Source organism: Equus quagga, unplaced genomic scaffold (assembly GCF_021613505.1).
Source record: "Equus quagga isolate Etosha38 unplaced genomic scaffold, UCLA_HA_Equagga_1.0 210723_RagTag, whole genome shotgun sequence".
In the NCBI taxonomy this organism is placed as follows: domain Eukaryota; kingdom Metazoa; phylum Chordata; class Mammalia; order Perissodactyla; family Equidae; genus Equus; species Equus quagga.
The window spans coordinates 16,441-28,413 of NW_025799369.1; the positions used below are offsets into that span (position 1 = coordinate 16,441).

The following is an 11,973-nucleotide window of genomic DNA, read 5'->3' on the forward strand; positions in this document are numbered from 1 at the left end:
TTATATACAATTATTTACCTAAAATTTAGTTGACATATTTCAGTAGTTCCTAAAATACATGATTGTTAAGGGAAAATATTACCAACTGCTTTTTACTCGTAAAGAGTGCAAAAATAAAATAAATTTTGGGTCATTTCTTTGTGAGATTTAAATTATCCTACCTTTTAAAAAGTATATCAAGTAATTGTTCACAAATCATTTTTTATTGTAGAGAAGAGAACAATTTTAATTAAAACAGGCAACTAATACTTTGCATCTACCTTCGAGAAAAGTGTATTTGTGAAGTGATTTTAAAAGCATGAAGCCGATGAGTAAGATGGTATTATAAAATATCACCAATGTATGGAAATATAAATGTCACATATAGATGTAAATTCTCCTAACGGTTCTTGTGAGCATCATGATTTTCATTAGCCACTAAATACTGGAGACTATCCTGCCTTAGTTACAATGTTTGCTCCATTATCTCCCAGTTCTTTTTACTGGATTCAGACCTACATCAGGGGATGTTTGCTCAACATTTGGAAACTACAGATGCTTATTAGACAAAAAGCATTTCATCCTTCTAAGTCATGGATCTCTTTCATTCCTCTTCCACAAGACTACTCATTCCCCCATGTTTTCCTGGTCAATGAAACACATTCGCACATTTTTTAAAGCAGCAGCTATTTTACTACAAATCAGAAATTGTAAGGGATGTGGTGGGTACTGTTATGCTCTATTGCTGAGAATGTAGAGGAGATCAAAGTGCCTGGTTTCGAATCCTGCTTCTACTTTTTACAACCTTGGACAAGATACCAAATTCCTCTTTGACTAGTTGCATCATTTGTAAAATGGAAATAACGATAGTGTCTACCCATAGTTTATTGTGAGGATTAAATGAGAAAATACATATCAAGCATACTTGCCTGGTGCATAATAAACACTGTACAAATATATGCGATGATGGTGGTAATGATCAGACAATCTGACAGCATCTATCCAAAGAAGAAATGTCCATTTCCTGTGACTGAGCAATTCTGGTTCTAGGAATGTGTTCTACAGGAATAATAAGTATTTAAAGATGGGTACAAGACTATTCATTGCTGCTCACAACAGTGAAACCTTAGAAACAACCTGCATGTCTCTAAAGAAATGTTGGTGAAATAAATTATGGTACATCCATACAATGAAAATTTTGAAGACAAAACAGTGTAATAGTTATGAATATAGGCTTTGACTGTAAACTTCAATGAGCTAAGGCTTCTCCCATCTCTCTCAGAATATCCTGAGTTCTTCCTAGACCTTTCTTCCTTGCTTTTCAATTGTATCAATCAGCTATTGCTCTATAGTAATTTCAAAATGTTAGTGGCATACAATAGTAAGCATTTATTTCTCACTTGAAGTTTGCAGGGCAGCTGGAGCAGCTCTGCTTTAGGCAGCAATGGCCAGGACAGCTCTGCCTCACAATATAGCTGGCTAGCTAGAGCATGTTCTTGTCATGACGATAACAGAAGCACAAGAGGGTGAGAGACAATATGTAAAGATTCCTAAAGTCTAGGTTCAGAATTAGCACAATGGTGTTTCCACCCACATTTCATTGGCCAATGAAAGTCACATGGATGAGTCAAAGCCAAGGGTCAAGGAAGTACCCTCAGCCTCTCATGAGGCTGTGGAAATAGTGTAGTTTCAGGGAGGGATGAGAAATTGGGGCCAGTAATTCAGTCTACAACATTATATGTCGCCATTTTTAATTCTCAATCAGTGTGAGATTGCTACCTAAGTCCTTTTGCACTCATTGGACTCATCCTAGTTTCTGTTTAGTTTTCTTTCTCTCTTAAGAAATACCTAAAAATCTCTATATCTTTACAACTCTGCCTCAGGTTCCAGCTCACTTTAGTAGTGGAGAGCTTCCCACCTGTACTCTGAAACTCCCTTCTTTGGGATATTTCTGCTCATATATATATACATATGCTATTTTTCATCTCTACAGCATTTACATTAATCATTTGATTTCCCTGGATTTAGCCAAAATAAACATCCCAAATTCATAATGTCTTTCAGAGACATGGCTCTTTTTTTAAACTGAAATGAGAAATGGATCCTGCATGTGTTCCCAGAGGAAGAGAGGCTGGTTTGTATTAGGGGAATTCTTGCAGATTAGTAACTCTTCAGATGCCTCTTACAGGCTGCTATAGAATAATCTGGATTCAAATGATCAAGCTTTGGAGGCAGTAGCCAGGTTTTGAACCAATTTTTAAAATGGAGATTTGCCATATTCTAGCCCCAAGACACAGAATTGGTAGAGGGAAGATATAGTCAGGATAGAATGCCAGTAAAACTTTAACCCCTTCCTTGGTTTCTTAGAGTTTCATAAACCCAAAACCCAGAGTTTCGAACTGGGAGAGATGGGCCGAGAAGTATGAGAATGGGGAGAGCTTGCTCCGAGAATTAAGAATATACTTCCCAGAAAAGGAACATAATGAAAGCAGTCAGAAGTGACAATTTCCTTCCTCTTTTCTAATCTTGGCTCCAGGGCCCTCGGCAGAACCTCTTCCATGTCTTGCATGTTACAGATTTCACTGCTCCCATCAGCTCGGAGATAACATGTGGCTCTTGACAGCTCTGTTCCTTTGGGGTAAGTTGGGCTTAGAGGGGGTAGCTAGAAGGGTACAGGCTCTGGTTCTGGGAACTCAGGATTTTTTTGTCTTCCTTTAGTATACTAGGCTACAACTTATGAGTATGCAGACAACTGCATCTGTGCTTCATGGTTTATTGGTGCTTATTATATCAAAAGGATGAGAAGGGAGACTCTGAGTAACATTAAGCCTACAGCACCATGTCAAAATAAAACCTTGTCAACAACCAGCCATGGGCTCTTCAGTACCGCTGTACCTGATTTGGGGAAAGTGGGTAGAGAGAAACTCAGGAGACCAAAGCTGGCCTACAGAAGACAGAGTGTACATTAATTCTGTCTCCCCAATTCTCCCTTCCTTGTCGTCTCCCCCTGACCAACTGATGTCTCTATTCTCTGGTCTTTTACAGTTCCAGTTGGTGGGCAAGTGGGTGAGTAATGTCTAACTCAATTTCTCTTCCTTTGCCACGTTGCTGCTTCCAAAGGCTGGGTCCCCTTATCGTGAAGAAGAAAGCATAGGGAGAGAATAGAAAGGAGAAAGATTTATAAATTATGTCAGATCTCCTATATTGAGTATAATTTTGATAAAATCCTGGTTTTTAAGGTTTCTCTCTAAGATTTTTCTGAATCAGTCCCAACCTCTGAACTAAATGCCTAAATCTATATAAAATAGCAGGAAAGGGCCAGAATTGCAATAATGCAGAGGTAGCTCTGCTGGGTTTGCCAGCATCCCTCCAGAAAGTTCCTTTTAGAAGAAAGCTCAGGACATTTTTGTTCCTCAGAGAGAATCCAGCAGGTAAGCAAAGGATTCAAAGTGAGGAATTTGAACCTTGATTTCCAGTGCAGATGCTAAGTAAGGCCTGATATTAACCCTAAGAGACAGTATAGCACAGAGGATAAGAAAATCGGCTCCAAGCAGTTTGCCCTAGTTTGAAACCCTGCTTCCTTGCTGACCAGCAATGAACCTAAATTAGTCATTTGTTTCTCGGGAACCCAAAATCTCCAACGCACAGATGCAGATTTAATGACATCAACAGAGCTCTCTGTAGTAGGGTCTGGACACTCTTAATGGCTGGCTTTTGTAGGTTTCCACTCACCAATTTTTCAATTTAATCTAAATATACATTTTTGTCGTTGTGGCATCTGCAAAACTTTACCAATTGCTCAGACTTCCCTTTTATTCCACTTGTTCTTTTTGTTTTAATCCCAAAGCAGACTCCACAAAGGCAGTGATCACCTTGCATCCTCCATGGGTTAGTGTATTCCAAGAGGAAAATGTAACCTTATGGTGTGAGGGATCCCATCTGCCTGAGGACAGCTCTCCACGGTGGTTTCTCAACGGCACAACCATTCAGACCTTGACCCCCAGATACAGAATCACTGCTGCCACTGTCAATGACAGTGGTGAATACAGGTGCCAGACAGGTCTCTCAGTGCCAAGTGACCCTATACAGCTGGAAATCCATAGAGGTAAGTATGGCATGGAGCAGGAGGGCTGGAAATCACGAGGCCTTCCTTTGTTTTCTCCTTTCTGGTTGCCAGAGGTGTGTGTGTCGATTTATCTGAGTATGAGTCTCAGCTCTATGTGCCTACCAGGTGAAATTAAGTCAAGATGCTCAAAACATCACGTTAGGGTGTTTGAACTGTGCCCCAACAGCACCTCAACTGGGGCAGCTGTATGTAGGGTATCTAGAGTAAAACTCAGACCCTAACATTTTGTTATTCAAAATTATGTAGTTTTGTTGGAAACAAGTAGGCTTGCACATAGTAAATAATAATTCAGACAAATGTACAATGATGAACAATGAAATCTTTCTCCCACTCAAAACCCTAGTCCCACGGTCACCTTCCACAGGAACGAAACTGTTTATATATAAACTTTTTTAAAAAGTGGTTGTAGAATACTCTATATACTGTCTCACATCTTAGTTTTACCACTTATAATATCTTGGAGATCTGTTTATATCAACAGAGATCTACCTCATACTTTCAAATGGATGTGCTATCATTGATATAACCATTCTGCCCATTAGTAAACTTCCAGTATGTTTCTGTCCCTTCACTTTTAGGAACAATGCTGCAATAACATCTTTATACTTATAGTATGGGGTACGTTTCGTGGTATATCTGTAAGAGAATATTCTGGGCATAGAATTACTATGAGACTTTAGGTCTTTTAAGCCATGATAGACAGAAGCAGGAAAAAACCCCCACCATCTACTTAAATCTGCAAGTAGTTTCCCTTTGTCAAGAGATGGAAACTGCAACACATTTTAGGGCAAAATGTTTCAATACCCAGGACAAATCATTCGAATGGATTATTTAGTTATTCAAAAGCAATAAGCTAAAACTTCTTTGTAATTGATAATGCAAAAGTTAATCCATGCTGGAGGTAGGATTAGATTTATGCAGACTAGGAGATTAATGCTTTTGAAGGAAATGTGTTTTAGCTAAGAAAATGTTGAGAATGTCAGAGAAAATGCTAGGTGTTTCTCATGTGTCTCTTAGGACTCCAGGAATCAGTTCCTAGGCCGGAGAGGTTAGGGGAGCTGATGGAACTGTTTCAATAAGAGACTTTGTGTAGTTGGAGGAAAAGCAGAAGTGTTTCATGGTTCAAGTGAATAAAACGAACTAGGACCGGAAAGAGGCCATTTTCTTTGCCTCTGCCTAGACTCTCGAACTCCCAGCATTGGTGACTTATTGAGAATATCTTTTACATTATTTTTTACATTGTTATATATTATATTATTACATTATATATCTTTTTAAGTTATATTTTACTGTGAATGTTTATTAAGGTATAACACACAACAAATCTTAAATGTATACCTCAGTGAATTTTCACAAAGTAAACAGCCGCCAGATCAAGAAATAGAACACTTCCACAATCACAGAAACTCCTTCTTGCCCATTTCTAGTCACAACCCCCCAAGGCAGCATAACAGCATAGCATTTTGCCCATGTTTTAACTTCATATAAACGGATGCAGTGTGGTACACTTTGTACTCTTTTGTGTTTGGCTTTTCTCATGCTGATTGTGAGATTCTTACATAATGTGAAGTTGCAGTTCATTTGCTCTCATTACTGTATAATTTTCCATATTTATCTGCTCTATTGATGGACTCTTGGGTTGTTTCCAGTTTGGGCATCTTAGAAATAGTACTGCTGTGGATATTTTTTGTACTTCTCATTTAGTGTACTTATGGACACAATTCTGTTGGAATATGCCTAGGAGTGGCATTGCAGGATCATAAAATATGCATATATTCAGGTTTAGTTTTCCAAAGTGCTTATACCAAATTACATTCCCACCAGCAGAGTGTGAGAGTTCTGATTTCTCCTCATCCTCATCAATACTAGGTATTTCCAGTTTTTTTCATTTTAGTCATTCTGGTGCATGTGCAATAGTATCATATTATGGTTTGAATATGCACTTCCCTGACAACTAGTGATATTGAGCATTTTTCACACGTTTATTACCTTTTGGATATTCTCTTTTGTAAAATGCCTATCAGGGTTTTTTGCTAATTTTTTTTTATTGCTGTCTGCCTTTTCTTTATTGACTTGTAGGAGTTCTTTATATATTCTGGATATGAGTCTTTTGGGAAGTGTTGTAAATATCTTCCACTTTGTGGCTTGCCTTTTTGCTATCTCTGTGTTTTTTAATTTTTTCGGGGAACAAAAGTTCTTAATTTTACTACAGTACAATACATCAAGTTTTTTGGTTGGTGCTGTCTATACCCTATTTTAAAAATGTTTTGCCAAGGTTAGTCAGCAGTAGAGGATTTCATTTGAGCTACACTAATTCTCAGTCACTTTAATTAAATATGTGTATGTTGAGACCTAGAAAATACAGCTGATTTGTGGACCGAAGTCCTAATCTGGAGTAGAATGAGTGCCCCCATTCTACTCCAAGGTGATGAAGATGGGGAGAATGGCTTTTGAGTAGGAAATTAGTGATGTCGGCTACAAGCTGCATCCCACAAGTTTTAATATGTAATATTCCCATTATCTCTTAAAGCTAAATATTTTAAATTTCCATTATAATTTCTTTTTTTCTACTCATTAATTATTTAGAAGTGTTTTTGGAGGGTGGCTTTTTATTATTGATTTCTAATTTTATGGCATTTTGGTCAGAATTTGTATTAAATATGATATGAGTTCCTTGGTATTTGTTGAAAATTGTTTTGTGGCCTAGTACGTGCTTAATTCTCATAACTGTTACATGGTGTTTGGAAAGTATACGAATTTTCTCTTTCTAAGTACAGCACTCTATATAAATCCACAAATCAAGTCTGTCAATTGTGTCATTCAATTGTGTTGTATCATTACTAGTATTTTGGACAGTTTCTGTTGGAGGTATGTTAAAATTTGTGGATGTATAAAGCAAAGGTGTCTGTGTGTTTGGGCAGTCCAGTCTTTGAGCACCTCTTGGTTGGGAACAGGAATAAGGGAGGAAAGAGTATTCATTATATTTAGAAGCTCAATGGCAGCATCCAAGACTATAAAGATCATACAGCACTGGAATGCCTGCCTTCCATTCTTAGATAAGCTCTGGAGGGGGAAAAAGCACTGCTGTCTCTTCTACTCTTTTGTCCTTTAAGAACTTCATCCTTCTTTAGCCAAACCAAGTGCTCCAGAGAAAGAAAAAGTGAAGGAGGCATTTTTGGTTACGTGTAGAGGTGTACATCAAAAGGGAGGGCCCATTTGACTTGGAGCTTGTTTTTACCAGCTGTATCACTGATGTGCACATATGTGAGTGTTTCTATCAACTTAGTAGCATATATTCATCTGGATATGGTTGCCACTCTGTGTGTTTGTCTTAGTATGTGTGATCCCATTAACAAATTTGTCAGGAGTTAGAATGTATTAGTTTCCTATTGCTGTGTAACAAATTGCCACAAATTTAGCAGCTTAAAACAACAGATGTTTATTATCTTTCCATGAGTTAAGAGCCCCAGCACAGGTTTGTTGGGTGCTCTGTCAAGGTCTTACAAAGCAGCAATCAACGTATTGACTGGGCTGTGTACCTTCCTGCAGCCCTTCCAAGCTCATGTAGTCAGTGGCAGAATTTTGCTCCTCATGGTTGTAGGACTGAGGTCCCCTCCTTCTTGCAGGCTGTTAGCTGGGAGCCAATCTCAGCTCCTAGATGCCCCTTGCCAAATGGCCATCACAGGCCCTCTCACAACATGGCAGCTTGCTTCCTTAAGGCCAGCAGGAGACTCTCAGTCTGGTCTGCTAAGACAGAATCTTGTATAATGTAACATAATCATGAGAGTGACATCCCATCACCTTTGTCATATTTTGTTGGCTAGACGCTAGTCATAAGTTCCACCTACACTCAAGGGGATTATACAAGAGTGTGACTCGTTGGGGTCATCTTAGAATTCTGTCTACCACATGGAGTAAACTGTTTTTCTCCCAAGCAACTTCTGCTATCTGGAAAGGGAAGACAAGAAAAGGCTGTGTACACAGTTGCTGGTAAAGATTACTTTTCTTCCCAGCAAAGCTAAAGATATTTGAGGAATGGGAGACAGGCCTCCTATTCAGCAGAGCTCTGAGGTTGGGATGTTGCAAGGAGAAAAAGATAGGAAAGGCGCTGGGCCCAGCTTTGGCCTCCTTGTACCTCTACCACTGTCTACGTGTATTTGGGCCCATGTTTTTCAGATTGGCTACTACTCCAGATCTCTAACAGAGTTTTCATCGAAGGGGATCCTCTGGCCTTGAGGTGTCATGGATGGAAGAATAAGCTGGTGTACAATATAGTTTTCTACCAAAATGGCAAAGCCTTTAAGTTTTCTCCGCAGGATTCTGAATTCACCATTCTGAAAACCAACCTGAGTCACAATGGCATCTATCACTGCTCAGGCATGGGATGGCATCGCTACACATCAGCAGGAGTATCTATCACTATAAAAGGTATGGTATCTGAATAGTCATAGAGCTGTTGTTGTGAGGACCAGACGAACCATCATAAATCATTGCTTCAATTTGCAAGTAAAGAAACGGAGGCCTTACTGAAGGCCACACAATGACCGCCGGCTGGGCCAGGACCAGAACCGAGGTCTTCTGGGTCCCAGTCCATTGCCCTTTCCAGTATACCATCAATAATCACAGGAGCTAATGTCAAGGCCAGGACATAGTGAGCATCCATTTCATCAATTTCATTTTAGTTGCATGGAATAGAGACTCCCTCAAGGTCGGTAGGAGAGATATTAGAAAATAACCCAATGGAATCTCATAAAAGCTCCATAGAAACAGAAGCCAGGAAGACATTACGACTTGGTTATATGTACTTTCCATCTATCTCTCAGGGAAAACGTGGCCTCTCTGGTTCCACCTCTCTCTGAGCATCTGCTAATTAAGCAGCTTCCTTTGTTCCAGTTTGCACGTGGCCCTTGTTGTGACTCTTTCGTGGCCTTTCATCTTAGTACTCACAACTACTAGCAACTTTTTTCTGACTGAAAAACAGTTCATTTCCATGGGAAATAAATTATTGTCCCAGATTGTTTTTTGAGGCGGGAACACAGTCATGAGTCACTGACCTGGCTAGTGTGTGGGCCAGTGTCCACTCTTAGACAACTATTACTAAAAGGGCATGGTAATACAATAAATAACATGGCTATTCAGGGAAGTATGGACTGTGTACAGGTACTCTCCCCAGTAGGATGTGAGCAAGCTGGCAACTATCTCTATGAGGAAACCCCAAGAATGCCTCTCTGCTAGAAGTGGGAAAAAATGTATGTTATGGATGCATTCTCTAAGAGCAGGTTTCCTGAAGGGAGAGGGGATATATCCTCTGCAAAAGAACCTTGACACTGAGGCAGCCAACCCTGTCCGTGTCAACTTTTTCTTTAGAGCTATTTCCAGCCCCAGTGCTGAGAGCCTCCTTGTCATTCCCGCTCCTAGAGGGGAATCTGGTCAACCTGAGTTGTGAAACCAAGTTGCTCCTACAGAGGCCTGGTTTGCAGCTGTACTTCTCCTTTTACGTGGGCAGCAAGACCCTGATGAGCAGGAACACATCCTCTGAATACCAGATACTAACTGCTAAAAGAGAAGATTCTGGGCTATACTGGTGTGAGGCTACCACAGAAGATGGAAACGTCATCAAGCGCAGCTCTGAGTTGGAGCTTCAAGTGCTTGGTGAGTGAGCATGATGGGAATTGACTGGCACAAGAGAGGATGCTCCGTTTTCTCCTATGAGACTGAGGTCTGTTCAAGGGAATTTCGTGGCCCGCCTAGGAAAAAACCATCAACAGGCCTTTCCGCTCTTCATTCAGAACTTCACTATTCTCCTCATAAACTTTATTAAATTTCCTTTCCTTTCTTTTTCTTTCATTTCATTTCCTTTCTTTCCTCCATTTATTTCCTTCTTTTTGTCCTTCCTTCCTTCTTTTCTTTTCTTCTCTTCTTTATTTTCTATTTTTTCCAGTCTCTCTCTCCTCCCTCTCCTCTGTCCTCCTCTCTCTCTCTCCCCCCCCCCTTTCCTCCTTCCTTACCTCCCTCCTTCTCTCCCTCTCTCTCACCAACAATCTAATCAACAATATATTGAGTTCCTCCTATCTACTGTCACAGGTATGGGGATATAAAGACCCTGGGGTGCAGTTCTTACTTCAAGGAGCTCTCATGGTGGTGAGACAGAGATTTTGTGGGTTGCACATAACTACTTGTCCAAGTGTCTATATTTGGCTGAGGTGGAAGTATTATAAGCTCTAGAAAAAAAACTGTTTAGGAAAAAAGCTTGTCTTTAACCCAAATTTATTTCAAGCATTAAATGGCATGGAAATAGCAGTTGTCTGAGACTAAGGAGTAAGGCCGCTGACAGGGCCCTGACAGTTAGGCTCTTATGAGGAGCCTGCCCCCAGTGCGTACACTATAGCCCAGCTAGACCTACCTCCAGCTCCTTCCTGCCCCCTGAAATTACCAGTGTCTCCACTGGGAGCTGGCATATCAGGTCCCAGCCAACCTCCTCTTCCAAATATAACTCAAACACATCCCTCCGGCTTCTAAAAAGCATTTCTTCTCTTTGTCATTTTCTGTTTCAGGCCTCCAGTCACCAACTTCTGTCTGGTTTCATGTCCTTTTCTATCTGGCAGTGGGAGTAATATTTTTGGTGGACACTATTTTCTGTACGATAATACATAAGGAACTTCAAAGACAGAAAAAGTGGAATTTAGAAATCTCTTTGGGCTCTGGTCATGAGAAGAAGGTAACTTCCTACCTTCAAAAAGAAATACAGTCAGAAGAAGAGCTGAAATGTCAGCAATAAGAAGAACAGCTGCAGGAAAGGACACTCCAGAAGAAGCCCCAGGAGGGAAAGAAGAAGCCCCCGGAGGGAAAGAAGAAGCGGCAGCTTAGTGGGTGCCCAGACATCTAGACAGTCCCTCCCCCTTCCTCTCTGGGTAAGCACTGGGGCACAAACATCCACAAGTTGAAAGACACTAGAACTGTGAGTCCCATATCATCTAACTCTTAAGTAAAGCAAATAAATAAGCTGACTTCAATGAAGACAAACTTGGAAATTTGGTGAGCAAGGGTGATTTGAAGTGAGACTTACTCTAAAGTAATCTTTAAAAACTTCGAAGTCAAGTCTAACCTAATTATCCTATTAGGTAGTTTGAGTAATATATTTTGGGGGACAGGGTTAAAAGATAAGTGTATGCATATGTGTAAGAAATTAAGACAGAGAAAGAGAGAGAGAATGGGAGGGAGTACGAGGAGACAGAGAAAGAGAAAGAGAGGCTATGAGGCAGACAAGAGGGAATAGTACAGACCAAAAAGGAAATATCACTTACAAATGAATTCTGAGAGACCCTGAGAATGAGAGAGCTCACACCTTGGCAGTGCTCAGGAACGTGCTTACTTCACGGCTTTTCTCTTTTAATACAATGTGCAGGGAATGCATCCATGCATCTTACAAGAGATACAAGGGATTAACTCACGATGAGAAATAGGTGCATCATTTTTGCCCTTTCATTTGAGGCTTTCTCATAACCTTTCTGTGTGCAGAGACACCAGGGGTCCTGCTTGTCTGTCCCTGTCCCTAACCCTATAGGAAGGCAGAATGTAACTACTGCTTTCCTTGATAAATCAAACCCAGATCTCCGAGATGGCACAGCAAGGAGAAATTTCAAGCAGAGAGGAGCAGTGAAATCATAAAGCCCCAGCTCTTACCTCCAGAGGTCTACTTTACCCTTCTGATTTTCTGGATGATTACTAACTAGCTTCAAGATACACTACTGTCCCCCTTGGGCTCTACTTGGGAGACAGAATATTTTTCTGCTACTCTATAACACAGCTGAGATAAAACTGAAATAGGTGAATAAGACTTTACTAAAACTTAGAAAAAACAAAAAGGG

At 40.2% G+C, this 11,973-nt stretch overlaps 1 protein-coding gene across 4 annotated transcripts; it reads left to right on the plus strand.

The window, feature by feature from the left end:
* The first annotated feature begins 2,547 nt into the window (after nucleotides 1-2,547).
* Nucleotides 2,548-11,515, plus strand: LOC124233711 (high affinity immunoglobulin gamma Fc receptor I-like). Of its 4 annotated transcripts, none has more exons than XM_046650837.1 (6): nucleotides 2,548-2,617; nucleotides 3,025-3,045; nucleotides 3,830-4,084; nucleotides 8,282-8,533; nucleotides 9,473-9,757; nucleotides 10,660-11,515. In XM_046650837.1, the coding sequence occupies exons 1-6, from the start codon at nucleotides 2,587-2,589 to the stop codon at nucleotides 10,881-10,883; spliced, it is 1,068 nt and encodes a 355-aa protein (XP_046506793.1). In that variant the 5' UTR covers nucleotides 2,548-2,586; the 3' UTR covers nucleotides 10,884-11,515. The 4 variants fall into 4 exon arrangements, with proteins under 4 accessions (XP_046506793.1, XP_046506794.1, XP_046506792.1 ...); XM_046650836.1 differs by having other exon boundaries at nucleotides 2,573-2,617; nucleotides 3,827-4,084; XM_046650839.1 differs by having other exon boundaries at nucleotides 2,573-2,617; nucleotides 3,827-4,084; nucleotides 9,524-9,757.
* Nucleotides 11,516-11,973: the final 458 nt, after the last annotated feature.